This window comes from Ovis canadensis, chromosome 23 (genome assembly GCF_042477335.2).
Source record: "Ovis canadensis isolate MfBH-ARS-UI-01 breed Bighorn chromosome 23, ARS-UI_OviCan_v2, whole genome shotgun sequence".
Taxonomy (NCBI): Eukaryota; Metazoa; Chordata; class Mammalia; order Artiodactyla; family Bovidae; genus Ovis; species Ovis canadensis.
The window spans coordinates 14,054,068-14,074,888 of record NC_091267.1 but is presented as its reverse complement, the minus strand read 5'-3'; the positions used below and the strand labels follow the sequence as shown (position 1 = coordinate 14,074,888).

Genomic DNA, 20,821 nt, shown 5'->3' with positions numbered 1-20,821 from the left:
GATCGGGGGCCCATGATCGTGCAAGCCGTGTGGCGTGGCCAAGAAAACAGACGAGCAGCATGCAAGATGGGTGTATTCACAAAAGCAGTGTCTGACAAAGGACTTAGACTTGGCACATGTGAAAGCTGCATGTCTCAGTAATAAGACGGCCTAGTCAAAAACTGGGTAAGAGATTTACGTAGACATTTCTCCAAAGAAGATACGTGAATGGCTAATAAATACATGAAAAGATACTCAACATTGTTAGTCTTGGGGAATGCCAGGACGACGCCTTTTCACACCCATGAGAGATGCTGTGAAAAATCAGAGACAGTAGCAACTTATGGAGAGCATGTGGAGAAACAGAACTCTGGCAGGTTACCGGTGGGGATATAAGGAGTGCAGTCGCTTAGGCCGTGCCTTTGCCAGAAGACCCGACAGTCCCACGCTCAGACGTCAACCCAGAGAAATGAACACGTATGTACACATAAAGCCTTGCACACAAATGCACTTAGCGGCGTTGTGTGTGATATCCAAACATGTGAAACAGCCTGAACGTCCATGGGACAGATTTTAAACAGTGTGCTATATCCATACCCACAAGGAGGAATGCAGTACCAATTCGCGGTAGGACATGGTTGAACCTTGAAAACACGTGGAGTGAAAAAGCCAGACACAAAGGACCACATTTTATGTGGGCCCGTTTATATGAAGGTGTCCAGAGAGGCAGCCTGGCCTGGGGATGTTTCTAGGCCTGGCCTCTTGCGCGGTTTCATTGGTCTTACATATGGTTTTGCGAAAACACTCGATGCCAAAGGAGAGAAGTGCTTTGGAAGCGAAGGCATGTGTGTGTCGTGTGTTTGCTCCTGTTTGTGGAGCATACAGAGCCCTTTTTCAGGTGCGATGGGAGAAAACTCACAAATTCTATATTCATATGACACAAAATAATGCTGATAGCAGAGTTTCTCTTGGGGAATAAAAATATGTGTCCTTCTCCATCACTTACTGTTGAGCTAAATAAAGGATTCTCTTTAAAGCGTGAGCCATGTGGGTCCTCACGTTGGCTGGGCACAAAGCCTAAAACCCCTTTACCCTTTTCAGTCTGAATTTTGACACCAGGTTCTTCCTTCCTTACAGATTACAAAGTGGACACTTCCACACAGTTAAGAATAAAGACGATCCATCCCCCGACTCAAACATCCGCCCTTATCAGGCCCAGGGGACCCCGACTAATCACAGCCTGGTCCTGAGACAATGGGCCGTGCTGGCCTCCGGAGGACGTGGACAGTTATCGCCCAGAACCTGGGGCTGGCTCTCTTCTGCTCTGAAGCAGAGCACACAGTGCTGGATGTGTCCTCAGTGGAGCAGGGGGCCTTATCAGCCCCAGCCCACCCTCCCTTCCCAGGGAAGGCTTCCCCACTCGCCATATCAGGCCGCACAGCTGCCGCTCTCCAGATACGGCCTGGGAGCGCCCTGGGCGGCATGGGGAGACCGCGGTGATGCCCCGGCTCCGGCTGCTGGGTCTGGTAGGAGGAAGCAGGGAGGTGTGGCCGGGTAGGCCTGGAGTCCAGACGTGAACCAGGCCCCGCCGGCTCCCTCTGCTGCCCCCGGAGCTCCAGGGACAGCCCGTCTCAGGCATCCCCATCCTCTCTCCATGTGCCGAGCTGGGTTGGTTTGCAGGCCGCTCCGTGTCTCTGCCGAGACTCTCCGTGTCTCTCGGATGTTTCAGCCGAGACTGGGCAGGGCCCCAGCAGCGGCCTTGGGAGATAACTTCTCACCTGTGAGTGTGAGTGAGGTCGGAGCATTCTGTACAGACAGGAAACTCACAGACCAAAATCGGTGAATGAGAATGTCACTGGGGTGGGGACACCCGGGGGGGCACCCAAGAGGTGGGGACACTGGGGGAACACGCAGGGGGGACCCCCTGGGGCCTGACACCCAGTAGGGTGGGGTCACCTGGGGGTGGGGACACGGGGACACCCAGGATGGACCCCCTGGGGGGGTGACACCAGCATGGTGGGGACACCCAGAGGGGGATACCCGGAATTGGGGTACCTGGGGGGACACCCGAGGAGGACACCCAGGGTGTGGGGACAGCCGGTGGGGAGACACTTGGAAGGGGGAGGTACATGGGGGGACACCGTGGGGGGGGCGACACTCCTTCCTCTCAAGGGTTTTCTCTGGGATCGTCTTTAGGATGGCGCCCAGACAAGGCAGCAGCACCAAGGTGACCTGACTGCATTTGATGAGAGAAACCACACTTTGGGCATTTCCTCATAACTGCTGTCCCCAGACTGAGACTGGCCGGGAGGGGGCAGACCGTGTCACGTGTCGGGGCCCCGTCCTGGCTGCGGGAGAGCCTGCTGTCTGCTGCTCTTGGCCGGGCTCCTGGCTTTCACAGCGTCAGACGCAGAATCGCCTTTCTGTGCACTTTCCTTTTTTTTTGTCCACAGTAGCTATTGCCAGCAAGCTGTAAACTACTGTATATCACTCAGGCTTAAGATCCTAAACTTTAAAACAAATTAAACTCTTGTTGACATTGTAATAAAAATCAGAATGGAACGGGCGGCTCAGTAGAAGTGAAGTTCAATTATTTTTGTGGATTTAAGATTGTTTTCTGGGATTCGCAGGCTCATAGGGCAGCAAGCGATTTCCTCTTGGCAGACGGTCGGTCAGAGGAAAAGCAGTGGTGGCTGCAGAGGTGGCCGCCGCGGGCCGTCACCTGAGTGTTTGCTCTGGCGGCGCAGGGCCGTCCGCAGCCATGCTGGAAACGCAGCGTCCCAGCCGTGTTGGAGGGGAGATGTGCAGGCAGCTTTAAGGCATTTTAGTTTAAGAAAGGAGCTGAAATCATGTCTGTTGGAGACTGCCTGTCACCTCGGTGTTCTGCTGGATGGAAGACGGCCCTGGAAGCACAGGCCATCGTCCTCCAGCTCCCGTCCACTGTCCAGGCAGCAAAGCGCAGCACCCTCTGCCCCGCCTGGCAGCCCCCAGGCCTGTCACCCCCATACACACCTGTCACCCACCACCAGACCCATCACCCCACACACACCCGTCACCCACCACCACTCCCGTCACCCACACACACCCGTCACCCCACACACACCCGTCACCCACCACCACTCCCGTCACCCCACACACACCCGTCACCTACCACCACTCCCGTCACCCCACACACACCCGTCACCCACCACCACTCCCGTCACCCCACACACACCCGTCACCCACCACCACTCCCGTCACCCCACACACCCGTCACCCACACACACCCGTCACCCACCACCACTCCCGTCACCCCACACACACCCGTCACCCACCACCACTCCCGTCACCCCACACACACCCGTCACCCACCACCACTCCCGTCACCCCACACCCACCCGTCACCCCACCACCACTCCCGTCACCCCCCACCACTCCCGTCACCCACCACCACTCCCGTCACCCCACACACACCCGTCACCCACCACCACTCCCGTCACCCCACACACACCCGTCACCCACACACACCCGTCACCCACCACCACTCCCGTCACCCCCCACCACTCCCGTCACCCCACCACCACTCCCGTCACCCACCACCACTCCCGTCACCCACCACCACTCCCGTCACCCCCCACCACTCCCGTCACCCACCACCACTCCCGTCACCCACCACCACTCCCGTCACCCCACACACACCCGTCACCCCACCACCACTCCCGTCACCCCACACACACCCGTCACCCAGCACCACTCCCGTCACCCCACACACACCCGTCACCCCACCACCACTCCCGTCACCCCCCACCACTCCCGTCACCCACCACCACTCCCGTCACCCCACACACACCCATCACCCACCACCACTCCCGTCACCCCACACACACCCGTCACCCACCACCACTCCCGTCACCCCACACCCACCCGTCACCCCACCACCACTCCCGTCACCCCCCACCACTCCTGTCACCCACCACCACTCCCGTCACCCCCCACCACTCCCGTCACCCACCACCACTCCCGTCACCCCACACACACCCGTCACCCACCACCACTCCCGTCACCCCACACACACCCGTCACCCACACACACCCGTCACCCACCACCACTCCCGTCACCCACCACCACTCCCGTCACCCACCACCACTCCCGTCACCCCACACACACCCGTCACCCCACCACCACTCCCGTCACCCCACACACACCCGTCACCCCACACACACCCGTCACCCCACACACACCCGTCACCCACACACACCCGTCACCCACACACACCCGTCACCCCACATACACCCGTCACCCCACACACACCCGTCACCCACCACCACTCCCGTCACCCCACACACACCCCTCACCCTCACACACACCTGTCACACCCACACACACGTCACCCACCCACACACGCATCACACCCACACACACCTGTCAATTCCACATACCTGTCACACACCCGTCACCCCCACACATACCTGTCACCCACACACACACCCGTCACTTCCACATACCTGTCACCCACACCCACACCCCTCACCCTCACACATACCCATCACTTCCACACACACACCCGTCGCTTCCACATACGTGTCACCAACACACACACCCGTCACTTGCACACACACCCATCACTTCCACATACCTGTCACCGCCATACACCCATCACCCACCACCACACCCATCACCCACCCATACACCCGTCACCCCACACGCACACCCATCACCCCACACACACACTGGTCACCCTCACACAAACCATCAACACCCCCACACCCGTCACATCCCACATGCCTGTCACCCCTACACATTCCCGTCACACCCCACCACGCCCATCATCCCCCACACCTGCACCTGTAACCCCCAAGCTATGACACCTCCTTCGCCCACCAAGGTGGAGAGCGTCATTCGCGTGAGGCCCGCACCAGCTCTCTGCCCTTCTGCCCTGTGCCTGGCTCCCCACCACGATGCTGCAGAGCCGCGAGCTGCAGAGGAGCGTGCAGATGGAAACTCGGTGGCAGGCTGACCCGACGAGCCAGGTGCGCTCCTGCAAGTGGGCTGTGACCTGGGCTCTCCAGCAGCCTCTCACAGCATCACGCCCCTGCCCTCGCCGGCCTTGCTCTCTTCCACACCGCGTCCTGTTTCTCTCTGCGCAAGCCCAGGTTGGCTGTGAAGTCGTGATTTGCGAGCCATAAGCATGCTGATGTCCTCTGGCCACCATTGGTCGGCTCAAGGTGTCCAGTCACCACCATCACTGTCTTCAGAGCCGGCGCTGGGGTCACCTAGGCTGCCTGGGGTGGTGAGGTCCTCAGTGGGTTCCTGCCTGCCCCCCACCCCAGACCCGGCAACACAGAGGGCAGGAAGGGGGCCGTGGGCTGCGAGCCTCACTCTGCAGATGGCGCCCAGCACTTCCTGACTGGTGGAGTAAGGAGGAGACTTAGAAACTCAGGACCCTTGGAGGAGGTTGCCTCACGGAGCCCTCCCTGTCCCTGGCTGCTTAGAGGACCCGTGGATTCAGAAACATGCCCTTGGATCCCAGCAGTTTGTAGCCCTGCTCACCACAAGGCTTTGCAGAAACTTGTGGGATTCCTGACCCAGGGCTTGCTGAATCTATAGAGTATTTGGATAAGATCACGCTCTTGGGCAGTGAGCTTGTCTGACGATTTGTGGACCAGGGGCCGTAACCAGCAGGAAGGTGCTGAGCTCGGAGCCCCACTCCTGGCTCAAGAACTCCTGTCACTTCATCTCAGGTCTCTTCACGCCTTGTGATGGAAATAGGCCCCTGATTTATCCTGAAGCTCAGTCTGAATCCCACATGAAGGGCCAGCACAGCTCGGGTATAGAGACGACCCATCCAGAAGCCACTGGAAGGCCTCAGTGATCGTCAGTGTGAGCTGACGCTAACTGTGAACAAATATCCTACCTAGCTTGTTCTCCACATGCTGGTTCTTTGGTTTTGTTTTTTTTGTTTTTGAAGAGCTGTATCAAGGCTTCTTCAGAAATCAGATTTAGATGGAACATCTCTGGTGGGAGAGTGGATTAAGAGTCTGCCTGCCAGTGCAGGGGCACAGGTTGGACGCCTGAGCCAGGAAGGTTTCACAGGTCTCCGGCAGCTGCAGCACGCGTGCTGTGACTGCGGGAGCCCGTGCGCCTAGGGCTCGCGCTCCGGGACGAGAAGCACCACCGTTAGAGTGCGCCACAGCCCAGACACCACAGTGAAGAGCAGCCCCCATCTCTGCGACTAGAGAAAGCCTGCCTGCAGCAACAAGACCCAGCGTGGCCAAAAATTAATTAATTAATGTTTAAAAGTGTTCTTCTGAAAGAAAAATCTAATTTAGATAAACAGAGAAGGAATTAATGCTAAGTTTCCAAGCTCTGCCCCAGAAGGAAGATCCTGTGAAGTTACTGTGGCCATGACTTCGCAGCTGGAGAACAAGAGCTCTGAGGCCTGCGGGGCCCCGACTCCGCCTTGGTGAGGCTCCTGAAAGAGAGTAATCCAACTTTCAAAGAGGACAGAAATCAGCCGGTGTCTGCAGACTGCTGGCTCTGCTTGGGCATTGCAGGGTAGTCAAGGCACCTGACCGGATCAGACACCTCACGCCAGGGAAGTTAGAGTGCAGTCAGGGAGAGCAGGTTAAACAGTGTTTAAAACATAAGTAGCAATTCTGGGAGACAGAGCCGCGCTCTAGACGGCCACCTAGCAGCTGCCCGTGAGTCACAGAGGCCGGTAAATCCGGGTTTAGGTTTGGGACACTTAGAGGCCATTTCAGTAGAAGCAGAGATGGAGCAAAGCCTCAGGGGCTGTTGCTTCTCTGCCTCAAGTGGCATCTCTGGGTCACACAGGAAGTGCAGTGTCGTCAGCGTGGGGGACACATTTCCAGCCTTGGTTCCACGTCTGTCAAATGCAGGCAAGGTCAGCTGATGGAACCTCCTCCCGAAACCAGCCTGTGAGGCCCTCCGCGGGGAGGGTCCCTGGCCCCCCGTGCTGCCAGTCCTCAGTCTGGGCGACCTTTCCAGGTGCCGGAAGGGGATCCCTGCCTGCTTCCCCAAGGGGTATGGGACCTGGCCACGCCCCTCCGCGGGCTGCGACCTGAGACCTGAGACAGGGTCCGCGGGGCCGGGGTCGTGCGGCGAGGCCGCTCGTTTTTGTGGCCACCAGGGGCATGGCGTCATTACAGAGTCAATTAGAGTGCGTGTGTGCCGGTCCTGTTGATTTGATTTAGAGCGAGGAAAGCTCCAGTAATGTGCAATTACAAGAAACTTAATGGCCCTTTATACTGAAGGCAACTTCCATGGCACCTAATATACTTTGATGAATTACTCATTATGTGCGGTGTTGGAATAGCTTCTATAAAGATTAATAATTGGATAATCAATACAAAAATTCAATCTTGGGTTTTGCTTTTTTCCTACTCCAGGGTCAATATGTCCTGAAGATTATGGGACCTGTCTCATTTGCCCGAATTTTCTGCCTCCCTGCTTCCCTCTCTTTCCGATGTTTTCCAAATTAGGAGTTTAAGCATCGATTACCAAGTTGGTGTTGCGCTTTTTCCTTCATGCCTTCCGTGGTTTTTTTGTGTTTTGTTTGGTCCAAATCTTTATGGATCTGATTTTTTTGGAATGAGCAGACACGTTGTGCTGTCAGTGGGTTTTGTCGGCACTCATGTGCTGTTGACCCTCCAGGTGGGCTCAGTGCCTTGAGGAGGTCGGGGGTTAGTGGGTGAGGCTGGCTGCGGGACTGAGTGTCCGGGTCACCCTGTGCAAGCTGGGCCTGAGCCAGGGTGGGGACGCAGGCAAACGTGATGGCTGTGGTATTCAGGACCTGCCTGGGGCCGGTGAGATTCTGGAGGGACTCTGGAGCCAGGAGGTTGGGCCTGCTGCCATGTAGCGGCTGTGCCTGCGCCCTCGGAGACAAGGACATCCACCTCTCCATGCCCAGCGTGGGGGGCTCAGGGCTCCAAGACCGTTAGTTGACACTGAACTAGGGGCCCTGCCCAGTGAGCAGGTGAGAGGTCCATCCCAGGACCCTGTCGCCAGCCTCGCCCCACAGTGAGCAGCCGGAACTTCTTAGCTATCTGTCCACGGACTGCCCAGGGCCTGCGGCACAAAAACCTCTTCTCAGAGATTTGAACGATAGTTCAGAATATTCTGAAGGTGAGGAAAGCGTGCTTTTCTGTCCACAGGGATGTGGGCGTGGACTTCAGCACAGCAGCTCTAGAGACTTCTCTTCAGTGGCACCCAAAAGGTTTCCTGTCTGCCCCTCTTCCTGCCCCCTGGCCAGCCCAGGGCTCCCCGGACGTTCGTGGGTGCGAACTGAGTCCCTGGGGTCTGCTTAGCATGTCTGGTCCCTGGGATCTTGTTAGAGTGTTCGGTGGGCCTGGGTGGGGCTCGGGGTCAGCCCCTCTGAGCTCAGGTGGCACAGCGTCCCCGGGTGGCAGGAGCACCGGGCCTGGGCCGGGTGGGGCAGGCGGCCTGTCTGAGCAGGGTGGTGGGGTGATGGCCCGGCAGGGTGCAGGCCCTCGTGCTGCTGGTTGTCGTGGGGTGGTGGATGCTGGGTCTGCCTGTCCCCGGCTTCCTTCTGATCCTGGTGCTTGATCATGATATGGCACAGAAGGAGCAGGAGGCGGGTCCCTGGCCCCTCAGCAGGCTCCCCGCTGTGGGGGAGCAGAGAGCAGCAGCCACCCCCCTGCCCCGTGTTGCCGCTGGATGCGGTCGTCCTCTCCTCCGCCGTGTGTGGACGCAGTCACACCTAACAGGCCTGCTGATTCTCGGGGGACTGACAGCTTAGTTCAAGGTCATGGTTAGCTTTGAGGTGGGGTTTCTCTTCCTGCGAACCCAGGTCCCCCGAGCTTCCTTCATGGGCAGCGTCTTCTGACCAAACCTGGTGCCAGCTGGGAGGTTATGGATCCTCCCAGACTCAGTGTGAACCCGGGCGGTCCCAAGAGCCCCAGACTCGGAGCGGGCACCTCTGACCTCACTGACCACCCCCCCTGCCCCACAGAGAAGGACCGGCCCCATGCTGGTTGTCGTGGGTCCAGGGGTGCCTGCAGCTGGGGAGGGGGCCTGAGCTCCTGAAGCCAGGGACGGGGCACGCCTGCCAAACCCACAGCGGCTCCTTGTCCAGGCCCATTTATTCAATTTTACTTTTTAATTAAACGAGTCTCTTAATTTTTTTTATTTTTCCAACTGTTAATTGTTGGAATAGGAACTTCATCACTGGGGGAATGTGTCCCCCGGCGGCACAGAGCAGGCCCTGGAAAAGTGCTTGTCGGTGGTTTAATGACCCCAGTGAGCAACGCGGCGCGAGCTTGGCACGGGTGGAATAATGGCCTGGGTCACATGGAAGGCGTCCGCCGCACACACCAGCAGGAGGCCGGGGCGAGCAGGGACCCCCCTGTCACGTGGCCCCCCCTCCCCACGGCCGCTGCAGTTTCCACACGGGCCGCTTGCGTTATTTGGAGTAGTCAGGCTAAATGAGGAGGCAACCGTGGAGGCAGGGGAATTATTCTGTTTTAATGGCTGGCAGCCCCGCATAACAGAGGTGCCTGTCAGGGCCAACCCACATCCAGCTGGGAGGGTCATGTTTTATTAAAACCGTGACTGTTGTCATCCAGCCCCTCCGCTGTCCCATTCTCTCCTTCCAAAAATAGCAGGCCCCGTGGCAGTGGCTTATTATGATTAAAAAGATAAAAATAAGTGAAGGCTGAAATAGGTCCAGGACACCCGAGGTAACACGAGAACTTACTTTTTAATGAAACTTGAGAAACTGTTTTATTTTCCACTGCCTCACAAAGCATCTCTGGAAAAAAAGAAAAAGTGAAGAATGATTTTAGTGCTGCTGCAACTCTGCATTTTCAGAATTACGACGGTCGTGATGCGCATGTGGCAAGATCACCACTTTCAGCCCGGAGTCTGGCAGAGCGGCACCTCCTCAGGGAGGAACAGGGTCTACGGGTAGACCGGACACGGTCACGCTGGACACAGAGGCCGCCGGACCTGGGAGACTGACCAGTGCCCACCTGTGAGGGAGGTGGACTTGCCACGAGGTCGCCTCTTCTCAGGAAACTGAACACCCACACGCAGCCACACCTCACGCTTCCTGCACGGGGCACGCACTCCCCTGGCGCCTCTGCTCTCTGAACAGTGGCCTTAACCATGTTGAATCACGGCTTAGGTCAAGTCCACAGAGATGCCCTTAATGACAGCCGAGTGTGCCTGCCTGTGTCCAGTACAAGCGGGGACACACCCATCCCATCGGTGACGGAATCACAGCAGTGAACGTCCTTACATCTGCGAGGACGCACAGCCACCAGCAAGGGCTTCCTAACCCAAGAACCACTAGGTTTGCAGACAAGCACAGCAAACATGATCCGGAGACTTCCTAGAAGTTGGTTCCTTAAGAATAGATTTGGCTGAGACACTTCTGCTTCCGTCCACCTAAATTATCATCCTCTTAGGTTACATGCTAACTTTAGCCAAAGGTGCGTTTTCTGGGGAAGTTAGCAAGTACTTTTAAAAATTTCTTTTAGTTATAGGAGTGGGAAAGAATATCCTTCCTGTTTTGTTTTGCTCTTCAGAAAGCTATTTTGGTTTTCTCTTAAAAATAAAAATGATTTTTGATGACTTGTCCTCCAGAAGGATGTGCGTTTTCCCGCCCCTTGGAGGAAGATGGAGGGAAGAAGACATAGCTGCTCTTGTGCCATGCATTTATTTATGTGCCATATTTAATTTGATCATGAGCTTTGATGGAAAGTCATGACCTTCTTTGTTTTTTATATTGCTCTTGTCCAAAGGACAGTGATGCTCTAAAGAACTAGTTCTCTTCATTAAAAAAGCAACATCACAGCTTGTTGTAAAACCAGAAACGGAAAAAATGACAGTGTCCCTGCCGGGCTGACTGGTTTGCCAAGTAGCAGTAGATAAATATTGTTAGTTTTTAAAAATCCGTTTGATTCCTTATTGGAACTAACGTAACTATCAAAAAAGAGACGTTTTAAAGTGTATTGTATGTAGTTAGGTATGTAATTTGGAGAAGGAAATAGCAATCCACTCCAGTATTCTTGCCTGGAGAATCCCATGGACAGAGGGGTCTGGCAGGCTATAGTCCATGGGGTCACAAAAGGTCGGACACGACTAAGTAACTAACACACACACAGGTATGTAATCAGGCATTATATCAACAAATATGTTTTTTTTTAATTGACACAAAAGTATTACTTGTAAGGTATGGTCCTTCTCTGAGTAAGTTAACTTGATTTGAAGGCAAGGAGTAAACTGTGTGGTAAGGTTAATGTTGCTAAGCTAGATTCTTACTCTCTGAGCCTAAACCCAGGCCTGAGAAACCAGGGTGACAGCTGTGTGAAGACAACCGGAAGCTTCTGACACCTGCTTCTCCTGGCCCTTCCCACCCTGTGCCCGCCGGGGCCCCTGCAGCAGGAGGGCAGAGCCTGCCGCCCGCGTGAACAGGCCGCTGTCCCGCATGTCACTGCGGCCACGTCCAGCGAGAGGCCAGCGACAGTGCTGGTGTCTGTGACCCACTCAGGGACGTGGCGATGTCCTCGTTAACCTGAGACCTCCACGGGCACTGTTCTGACAGGACAGGGATCCACGCGGGACCTCAGGAATGTGGAAACTGAGCAGAGGGGGCCGGTCCCGCAGCCCGTTTTGTGTCTCGTGGTTGAACCCAGACTTCGCAGTGGTTTTAGAGCAGGGCGGCCGCCCCTCACACAGCCGGTCGGTTCTCTCTTACCGGCTGGCAGTCGGTAACTAAGTTCCCTGGAAGGCGCTAGCGCAGCTCTGCTCCCTCTGTGGAGGCCGGAGTTGAGGCTGATGGGGCCTCCTGAGCCACCGTCCCGCTGCGCGGACACAGACCAGACCCCAGGGCTGCCCTGCCGCCGGCCTCCCGGCGCAGGCTGCGGTGAGCTGGCCTGCGCGGCGAGGCGACCAGCGCGTCGCCTGCACCCCTGGTCCCGTCCACGGTGATCCGAACAGTAACCCCCCGGGGGCTGGGAGACGCTGCGTCACGCCTCGCCTGGCCCCCACACTCAGAACTCGAGTCCACGAGGGGTCTGTTTCTCCATCTGACCAGACTGAGGAGTCGGCGATTCACGGGGCAGAAAGAGCCTCAGGCACGCCCGCGTCTTCACCGCGGGACCTTCAGGCCCCAGCGGCAGGCCGCTCCCTCGGGAAGCTGGGGGCCGGGTGCGGACGCCCAGCAGCCTGTGCAGCCCTGGCCCCACCGCACTGTGTGTTCTGACTCTGACCACGTGTCGTCCTGTATCTCCCGGGGTCTCGGGGACCTGCTGGTGTCAGGACCCTGGGTTTTCCATCGTACTCATTCTTTCCTCTCTCAGAGCAAAGTGATACTACTATCACCGTGTTCAAAGTCCCGATATTTAGAGTCAAACCCAGAAGCACACATATCGCGCCTTCACTTAGGGTAGGAAGTGGGGCACTTGGTGATAAAGTCTCGGGCAGATAAGGTGCGGATGCTGGCGAGGAGGAGCCACCGCGGGGCGGTGGGAGTGAGAGGTGACCATAAGCAGGAGGACGTGTGATGGTGGGCAGCTGCCACCTGGATGTCAGACCTTAAAACCGGGTAGAGCCTGCTGGAGCCGCGCGAGCCCGTCAGGCCTGGAGCAGCTCTCAGAGCCGCCTGCCTGTCGGCGCCATTGCAGGCACTGCTGCAGGGGTGTGGTGCTGTTTCTGAGGCCACGCCGGCGGGCCCCTCCTGGCATTGGACCCGCACCCACAGCGCCCCTTTGAAGGCACCAGGGTCAGCTGCCCGCAGTGTGGGACCCAGGGCTGACTGCCCACGTGCGGCTCCTCCAGATCAGAGGAAATGGTCACCACAGAGACCCTGTGGATTCCTTGGTCGCCTGCAACGTCTTTCTGTTAAAAAAAAAGTTTCTAAAGCACAGAAAAGCAATACAGGAAAAACGAAAGATAAAGTCTTTCTGGCTCAAACAGTGCACTGTGTGTGTATGTGTGGTGGTGGGTGGGTGTGGATTTTTTGTTTTGAAAACATGCCGCGGAAAAGGAGACAAGAGACTATGGCCTCAGCCTCTCTGGCCTCTGTGTTCTGAGCACCTCGCGGGTGAGGACGGTGAGGGTCGGGGCAGAGAGGGCCTGGCGGGGGCCGACCCTGCAGGGGGGCGGCGAGCAGCAATCCGCTGGTCTGGCTGCCAAGGTCCCTGCCCCTGTGTGCATCTCCCCGGCCTTTCCTACTTTCATAGTCAGTACTGAGAAAGAGCAGGTCGCACGGCCCGTGGAGCCCGAGGGAGCAGTCTCAAAGCTTCCAGACCCGTAGTGTGTGCAGGTGGCGAGGGGCGGCCCCAGGCTGAGGTCACCAGGTCAGGGTCTCAGCTTCTCGCCTTCTCTCAAGGGCCGGAATGGCTGGGCCTCCCCACCTTTACCTGAGTAGGATTGCTGCAGGGTCAAGAGTAATACGCATGCAAGGGCTTAGCAGCTAACTGTAGGAGTTGGGTAAATAGTTTGTTCACTCCTTATGATCTGTCTTGAGATCTGTAGTTGCATTCAGAAACCAAGAATCCAGAAACGTGGGAACATTTACTTAAAGGTCAGACGTTGAAAGGAGAGAAATATACAGAAACTACTCAGACTCACGATTCCTTTTGGGTTTGCTCTGTTCTCAAGATAGTCACCCAGAGCCCACGGGGGAAACCACAGGGATGAGCCACGGTGTTTCAGCACAACAGGAGGCCCTGATGCCAGCTACTCTCAAAGCAGTGTCAAAAGAAAGCCAAATAGTTTACTTTAAAAGGACTTTTCACCTTATTAGTGAATTTGCACACTCACTTAGGAATAGCAGAGACATCTTTCTATGGTTTCAGGAAGGATATAGTTAACATTTACCAATGTCAGTCAAGTACAGGTGAAAACTACGCCTGTGCTTTGTACATGTTAGTTTTGGTATTTTAAAGAAAATGCTAACTTCCTTTTCACTCAATCCCATATTTTACAGAGAGGTGGATTTGTGTGTGGGCATCAGATATACACATCCTGCGTCTATATCCCAGATTAAAACAACAATTCAAACGGCCACGTTAAGTTTTAGAAAAAAAACAATTGTTTCCACCTCAGGAGCATTTTAGAGAAAAATTAAATATAAGGGAAAAAACCCTTCTTATTAAATTGTGGTATAACAGCTCACCACATCCTGTTGCAGGGACAATCTGACGTGAAGCACAGCAAAGGTTCCTCTTTCAGTCCCCTCACGATCCGGGAGGGTCACATGTTACCTGCAGTTCAAAATACTTCTGTAAAGAAGAAAAAAACCTCTGTGTCGGTGGAAAAGCTGAATAAGAAGATGGAAATTATCAGTAGAGAGAAGACATTGTGGGAAACCGTAGGTGTCTTCGGCACAACCATATCAAAGAGAGAAAGCCACCCCCAAAATAACCCACACAGAGCCCCAGGGCCTGGCCTGATGCGGGCTCGGACCCATGACCTCACGGAGGGAAGATAGGAAGTCGTGGCTGGGAGGACCGGGGCCGGGACCCTATGCCCCGCTTCCCGCCCTCCGTCAGGGCCTCTCTACCTCAGCCCTACCCTGACCTGGTCTGTCTGTATCCATCTGTGAAATGGGGCCATCGTGGCTTCCCTGCAGGGCTCCTACCCAGACTGTGTCTGTGGAAGGGAGTGAGGTCTGAGCGCCCACCCTCAGCCCCGGGGACCCTTGTGGGAAGCGTCATCCACCGTGGATTGCTAGTCTTCCACCTTTACTTTGGGCAGCTTCCTGGCTCAGGCCGCAGTGCTCAGGGAAGGTGCAGGAGGGTGTGTGGGGGTGGGCGGTGGTTCTTGAGTCTGTTCCTAAGAGGAGTGACCCACTGTGACCCCAGCCTGCCCTTGCCAATCATGGGCAGCGCCGGGTCCAGCCAGTGACTTGACAGGAAGCTCATCAGAGGCCCCAGCCGATGGCAATGGGCAGGAGCTCTGCTCCCACCCTGGCCCTTGAGCCTCTCCTGGGGGCTCCCCATGGGACCATTCCTCGCTCATAGCAGAGCCCTGCACTGGCGTCCTCTCTGGGCCCAGAATGTCTGGGCTATGCCTCTTCACTACACCCCCACCCCCACCACGGGTGCCCCCTTAAAGGTTCAGGTGCCCCAGTAGGCAAAAGGGGAAGCCCACCGCTTAGGTTTCTTCCCCTTTTATCTTGTCAAACAGATGTTATTTTTCCTGTGGTCTCTCTAACCCTGAGTAAAGATTCTCAGCTACTCCGCTGGCTGCCTTACTAACCCTCAGAGCTCCCTCCCAACCCCTTCACTTTTACCCTCAGATGGGGAAAAAATGGAAACAGTGACAGGTTTTCTTGGGCTCCAGAATCACTGTGGACAGTGACTGAAGTCATGAAAGTAATAGATGCTTACTCCTTGGAAGAAAAGCTTTGATAAACCTTGACAGCATTAGAAAGCAGAGACATCACTTTTCAGACAAAAGTCCATATAATCAAAGCTATGGTTTTTCCAATAATCAGGTACTAATGTGAGAACTGGATCATAAAGACAGCTGAGTACCAAAGAATTGATGCTTTTGAATTGTGGTGTTAGAGAAGACTCTTAAGAGTCTTTGGACAGCGAGGAAATCAAACCAGGCAATCCTAAAAGAAATCAACCCTGAATATTCATTGGAAGGACTAATGCTGAAGCTGAAACTCCAATACTTTGGCCACCTGATGCAAAGAGCCAACTCATTGGAGAAAACCTTGATGCTGGGAAAGATTGAAGGCAGGAGGAGAAGGGGACGCGGAGGATGAGAGGGTTGGATGGCATCAGCGACTGGATGGACAGGAGTTTGAGCAAGCTCCAGGAGTTGGTGAAGGACAGGGAAGCCTGGCCTGCTGCAGTCCATGGGCTGCAAAGAGTCGGACACGACTTAGCGACTGAACAACAACAATATTACCTCTCAGCTCTCCCTCCCAGTTCCAGTCAGTATTTTTCAGCGATCTATTCCTGATCTCACTAGACTGCTCTGAGATTTCCATTTTCCTAAAACTGGGAAGGCAGAGCCGGACTCTGGGTAGTGTGACTGACCTCCACCCCCACCCCTCTTTAGGTGGGGTCGAGCACTGTTCCCACTGTGAAATCTTTGCCTTGAGGCGTGACAGCTGATTTCTGTTCTGGGATGGAGCTGGGCCCACTGCCTCCGTTACCCTTTTCAGTAGTAGCTGTCACCCAGTGGGAGAGACTCTGACCTGCGTGGCCCCAAACCTGCTTCTTTTCTCAGAAAAGTTTAGGCAGCCCCACCAGGCCCCTGGCCTTGGGTTGCTTTAGGACAAAATGAGGTGACGGTCAGGAAGGCGCCCCGTAAGCCTTCTGGTGACCAATGAGGACAGTGTGAACGGCTCCTCCGTGCCCGTGCTGCCACAGGGCACCCGCTGGCCCCCGCACGTACGTGCTGTACCAGGTCCATGCCGCCCCATCCCCGCCCCGCACCGCACGTTCGCTCTCTGCGCCCCTTGCGTCCGCGCCCCCCTCCACTCCCCATGTAAGCTCTCTGTATGCTCTCTCTCATATGTTCCACGTTGCCCTGGGGCAGAGACACCCTGCGTGCAGTTGAGGCCCATCCTGACCCTGACCAAACCTCAGAGAGACTCAGGTCCTGTGGCTGTCTTTTGTCAGAAGGACCTTGCAGGGCAGCGCTCGGGAGAGGTGGATTAGACTTAGTAGACTTAGGAGCACAGAGGCCGAACCTGGAGGAAGCGGAGGAGCTGCTGGCGTGGCACGCCCTCCCTGCCCCAGGCCCTCGGGGACCCATGAGCCAAGGCAGGGGCATGTGGCCTCGCCCACCAAGGGTTCACTGGCCGAGGGTCATGGAGGCAGCTGCCGCCTGTCCAGCGTTTCCCGCACGAGGCCAGGGCCATCGGCAGAGGACATGTGACCGCCTGTCGGACAGCCGTGTCAGTCCGGGCGTGTCCCTATGGGCCACTGCCTGGCACCCCCAACCCTCACGTGCCCCTCCTTGGGAGGAGCCCGGCCCCGGGGTCCACAGGGCCAGCAAGTTCTGTTGTCGGTTCCCGTGACACAATTCCTGGTTCCCCACTGTGCTTTATTATTGTTATTCTTAAAAATACTTGGCGGGTAGGGGGGTGTTGAAAAGCAGTTTAGGGAAGGGAGTGGGCTCGGAAACGCGCCCCACTGATTGCTCCGGGAAGCCGCCCTCGGCCTGCCGGGGCCTCGGCAGAAACACACGGTTTATCTGGCGGCAGAGGGGAGCCCAGGCAGTTCCGTGACGCGAGCACGTCCCCACCTCTGAGCCCTGCGAGCGGTGCCGACAGCCTCCTGGTGACATTTCCCATCTGTGCCGTCGGGGGTGGGGGTGGACGGAGGGAGGTTGCCGGTCCCTCCCGAGGCCTCTGCCAGCTCCGCTCACTTCCTCCCTGGCTGCCAAAAATCACAGGCGATGGTGGACCCGGACAAGGGAACAGAGGTGAAGGAAGAGCCCCGAACAAAGGGAGGCTCAGGCCGGGCAGTTAGCCCTCCTTCCCGAACTGCCCTGAGCCAACTGACCACGAGGCTGCTGCGAGGGGCCCATGGGGCAGGGACTTCAGGTGGTGCTTCCACGGCCGTGGTTTATCTGTTGGTTTTGCAAACCTGCGTGAGCACGGATGGCTCCCTGCCCCGGGTCAGCCATCAGAACCTGACGCAGGCCCCTGGTCTCGGCCCAAGTACTGGCCCTGCGGTCACAGCCCCGGGTCTGGGGCAGCTGTGTCCTGCTGGCTCAGGACTCATTCTCAGGGGACAACTTTTCACAGGCTGAACATAACTGACTGATGAGATTTCAGTCAGTTTCACGAATTTATGTGGACTTGTGTGTGGAGTCCTGTCTCTCTGACGCTGTCTCTACTTTTGTTTTCTTTCAGTAAATGAGATAATCCGGAATGACCTCTCCAGCACCAACATCCACTCGTAGTTGGCAGCGTGGACTCTCAGAGGCTGCGTGGTGTCTATCTGTTCCACGGTGATGACTCTGAGTCAACAAACTAAATCCATACCTGGTACCACTGGGAGCTTCCACCGCAGTAAAGGCTCAGGTCACTTGTGCAAAGAAGTAGCCCAAGGAAGGAAGAACCGATCCCTCATCTGAAGGAAAGTCACCTCAAGAAGGAAACGAAAGTGGGTGGGTGGGGGGAGCACGGAAGACAGACCTCGTGACATTGCCCTCGTGGCCTCCACCCGGCATGGCGGCCTGACCCCGAGCCGCGCCCTTCAGGAACCCGGGATGTTTCAGTGGAAGTGCCTCGTTTCGGCCGACCGCAGCGGCTGGGCACTGTGGACTCAAGCGCTGACCCGGCCACCAGGAGTGCGTTTGCAGGAGCAGAAGCTATAGGCCGTTTCGTCACGAGGCTTTATCCTTTGTGTCAATTACGAGAATACTGGAGGACTGGGCATTGCAAGGAAAACCTGCCACGTCCCTGCCTTCTCACCTCCTCCTGGGCTGTAACATGCAATTCTGTTGCCTTACTCGCGTGCTTCAGAACTGCTCCAGAGTGTCATCTCAGATCTCCTGACTGCCTTCCCTCCCCTGTGTTACTCAGACCACAGGGTTGTTCATTGTAGCATGTTAGGATTTTGTTTTTAATCTGGCTTCAGACATAGCACAGGTAAGTTGAATAGCACAAGATAGGTTACTGGGCAAAAAGAGAAATCTCTCTGTCTTGGGATAGGTCTCGCATTTGCATGTGTGTGCATATATAGGCGTATATTTATGGTGAACATAACCGACGTGGCGACATTCAGTCTCCACCCAGCAAGGGCGTCCGCGTCAGCAATAACCAGTATCCGTTTTGGAAAATACACCCGAGGCTCAAAATCCAGCTCCCCACAGCCACGTCCGTGGGGGCGCCCCCGGCCCCGGGAGGTCTGCGTCGCGGGTCTCCTGCAGTTAACCAAGCACTTTAGAACCAGGAGAGGTGCATCCATGACATCGGCTGTTACCAAATGGCAGAATTGGAAAGAAACTGTAAATAGTGTTACAGAAGGCATGTAATATATTTGTTCGGCTGTAAGATCGTTCTTTCACAAAAGCCTTGTGACTGCTTCATCTGAGGAAACCATTACCAAAAACAGCGTTTTCCTATGTGGTGACTGTAGTGTTTCCAGACTAGTTGCTGTTAACATAGGTTAGTGTGAGCTTTACTACTGCATTTTGTACCCATAACAGCTTATTGCGCTTCATTGCTAGCTGTGACCTGTTGTTTCACATAACCAAAAAGCATGGTTTCATGAAAACACCTTTAACCTGATAACTGTGCCTTAGGAACTCACGCCCCCTGCTGGAACGTGGCCGAATCGCACCCTCGGGGGAGGTGACGCATCCTGTCCCCAAACTCAAGCGTTTCCGTGGGGAAGGCGTTCTCCCACGGAATTATTTTTAAAATGTTGTTCTGTACAACTATGTCTTACTTGTTTTTTAAGTCACAGAAACGAAATCCTGAAAGCCATATTTGTAACATTTGCACATTACTGTGAAGAGCTGACGGTATATGGCTTCCTGTACATAGAACCCCGCCACCGCCCCGCACCCCTCATCCCGCCTGGAGCCCCTTCCTGCATTTAGCCTCCTAGGAATTGCATGAGACGTTTCTCGGGAGACCGTCCTACAGAAAGGAGATGTTTGATACTGTGTTAGCTCTCTTTGTGGGTAGAAAATAGATCCAATAAAGCAATATTTTTCTTTTTTTTTTTTTTGCTGGACCATCTTAGTCAGACTGTGATTCATTCCACGCATGGAAAAATCCTCTTTGTCCTTAAGCGTGTTTTCTGCTGTAGGTCCGTGTTTGTAGAAGGGCTTCCCGTCGTCCAGCTGCGCGTGTGAGGTGTTTCCTCACCTCCTTACGCATCAGGAAGGCCACCCTGGGAGGCGTGGATGTGAGCGGCCTCCCCACCGCTTGGATGGCATGTCAGAAATGCTTCTCCAGGCCCCGTGGAGAGGACCTCCACTTCTGGCAACGTTTCTATCTGGAGGCAGAGCCGGGTGAGGCCTCCCACACTCACCCGTGACCTGCCGTCACCTTCACGACGAGGCCCGTGGCTGCCTGGCTTGGCTGTCTCCTCCCCTCCCCCACACACATCCCCTGCTTCGGGCTTGGGTGGGGACTGTCAGCAAGTTGTTCTAAGACAAGGGTGACACCGGGAGCTTCCAGGGGGCACTCCAGGGCTCAGTGCACTGAACTGCGGAAATACTGTTTTGCGTTCAGGTCTTTCAAACTCAAGAATTCCTGTTTCTCTGGCCAGAAGGTTTACAGTCCGCAGTGTGCGTGTGTTAGTCACTCAGTCGTGTCCAGCTGTGCAACCCCATGGACTGCAGCCCGCCAGGCTCCTCTGTCCATGGGATTCTCCAGGCAAGAAGACTGCAGTGGGTAGCCATTCCCTTCTCCAGGGGATCTTCTAAAATCCTAGAAAAATCTCATGAACGCGGTTAGCAAGAGTCTGTCCCACCCAGTTGCTGTGCTGTCTGAAGGGAGCCCAATGGTAATGTCCACAGGAGCTCAGGGAATCGAAGATGCATGGGTAGGCTGAGGTGGGGGAGGATCGTGGGAGGTGGCAGTCGCCTGGCGGTCAGCAAGTGGTGGCCTTGAGCCCGGGACTCAGCTGGAGAGCTGGATCCCAAAGTGCATCCCAGAGGCCACAGGGCACACAGGAGGTCACAGCTCATGTCCACGTCTCTGAACGATGCACTGGAGACCGGTAGTTTCGAAGTGAGTCTCTGTAAGCCCACCCCAACTCCCAGTAATGGCATACTATATTCCAGAAATCAAAACCTTCATAACAATGGTTTCTGCAAAAGAGGCTGAAACAGTGAAAGTGAAGTTGCTCGGTCGTGTCAGACTCTGCAACCCCGCGGACTGTAG

General features: G+C 55.7%; 1 protein-coding gene across 6 annotated transcripts in view; it reads left to right on the top strand.

Annotated features, from left to right (window-relative positions):
• Positions 1-19,668, top strand: part of NFATC1 (nuclear factor of activated T cells 1) — a 90,647-nt gene extending 70,979 nt beyond the window's left edge. For 4 of the 6 annotated variants that reach the window (XM_069569269.1, XM_069569267.1, XM_069569270.1 and 1 more), the window contains exon 10: positions 17,831-19,668. In XM_069569269.1, coding sequence (XP_069425370.1) covers positions 17,831-17,833 — 3 coding nt within the window. In that variant the 3' untranslated portion in view covers positions 17,834-19,668. Of the gene's footprint in view, positions 1-1,116; positions 2,546-17,830 lie in introns of those variants that run through there. The other 2 variants (XM_069569265.1, XM_069569266.1) reach the window with 1 other exon arrangement.
• The last annotated feature ends 1,153 nt before the right edge of the window (positions 19,669-20,821 follow it).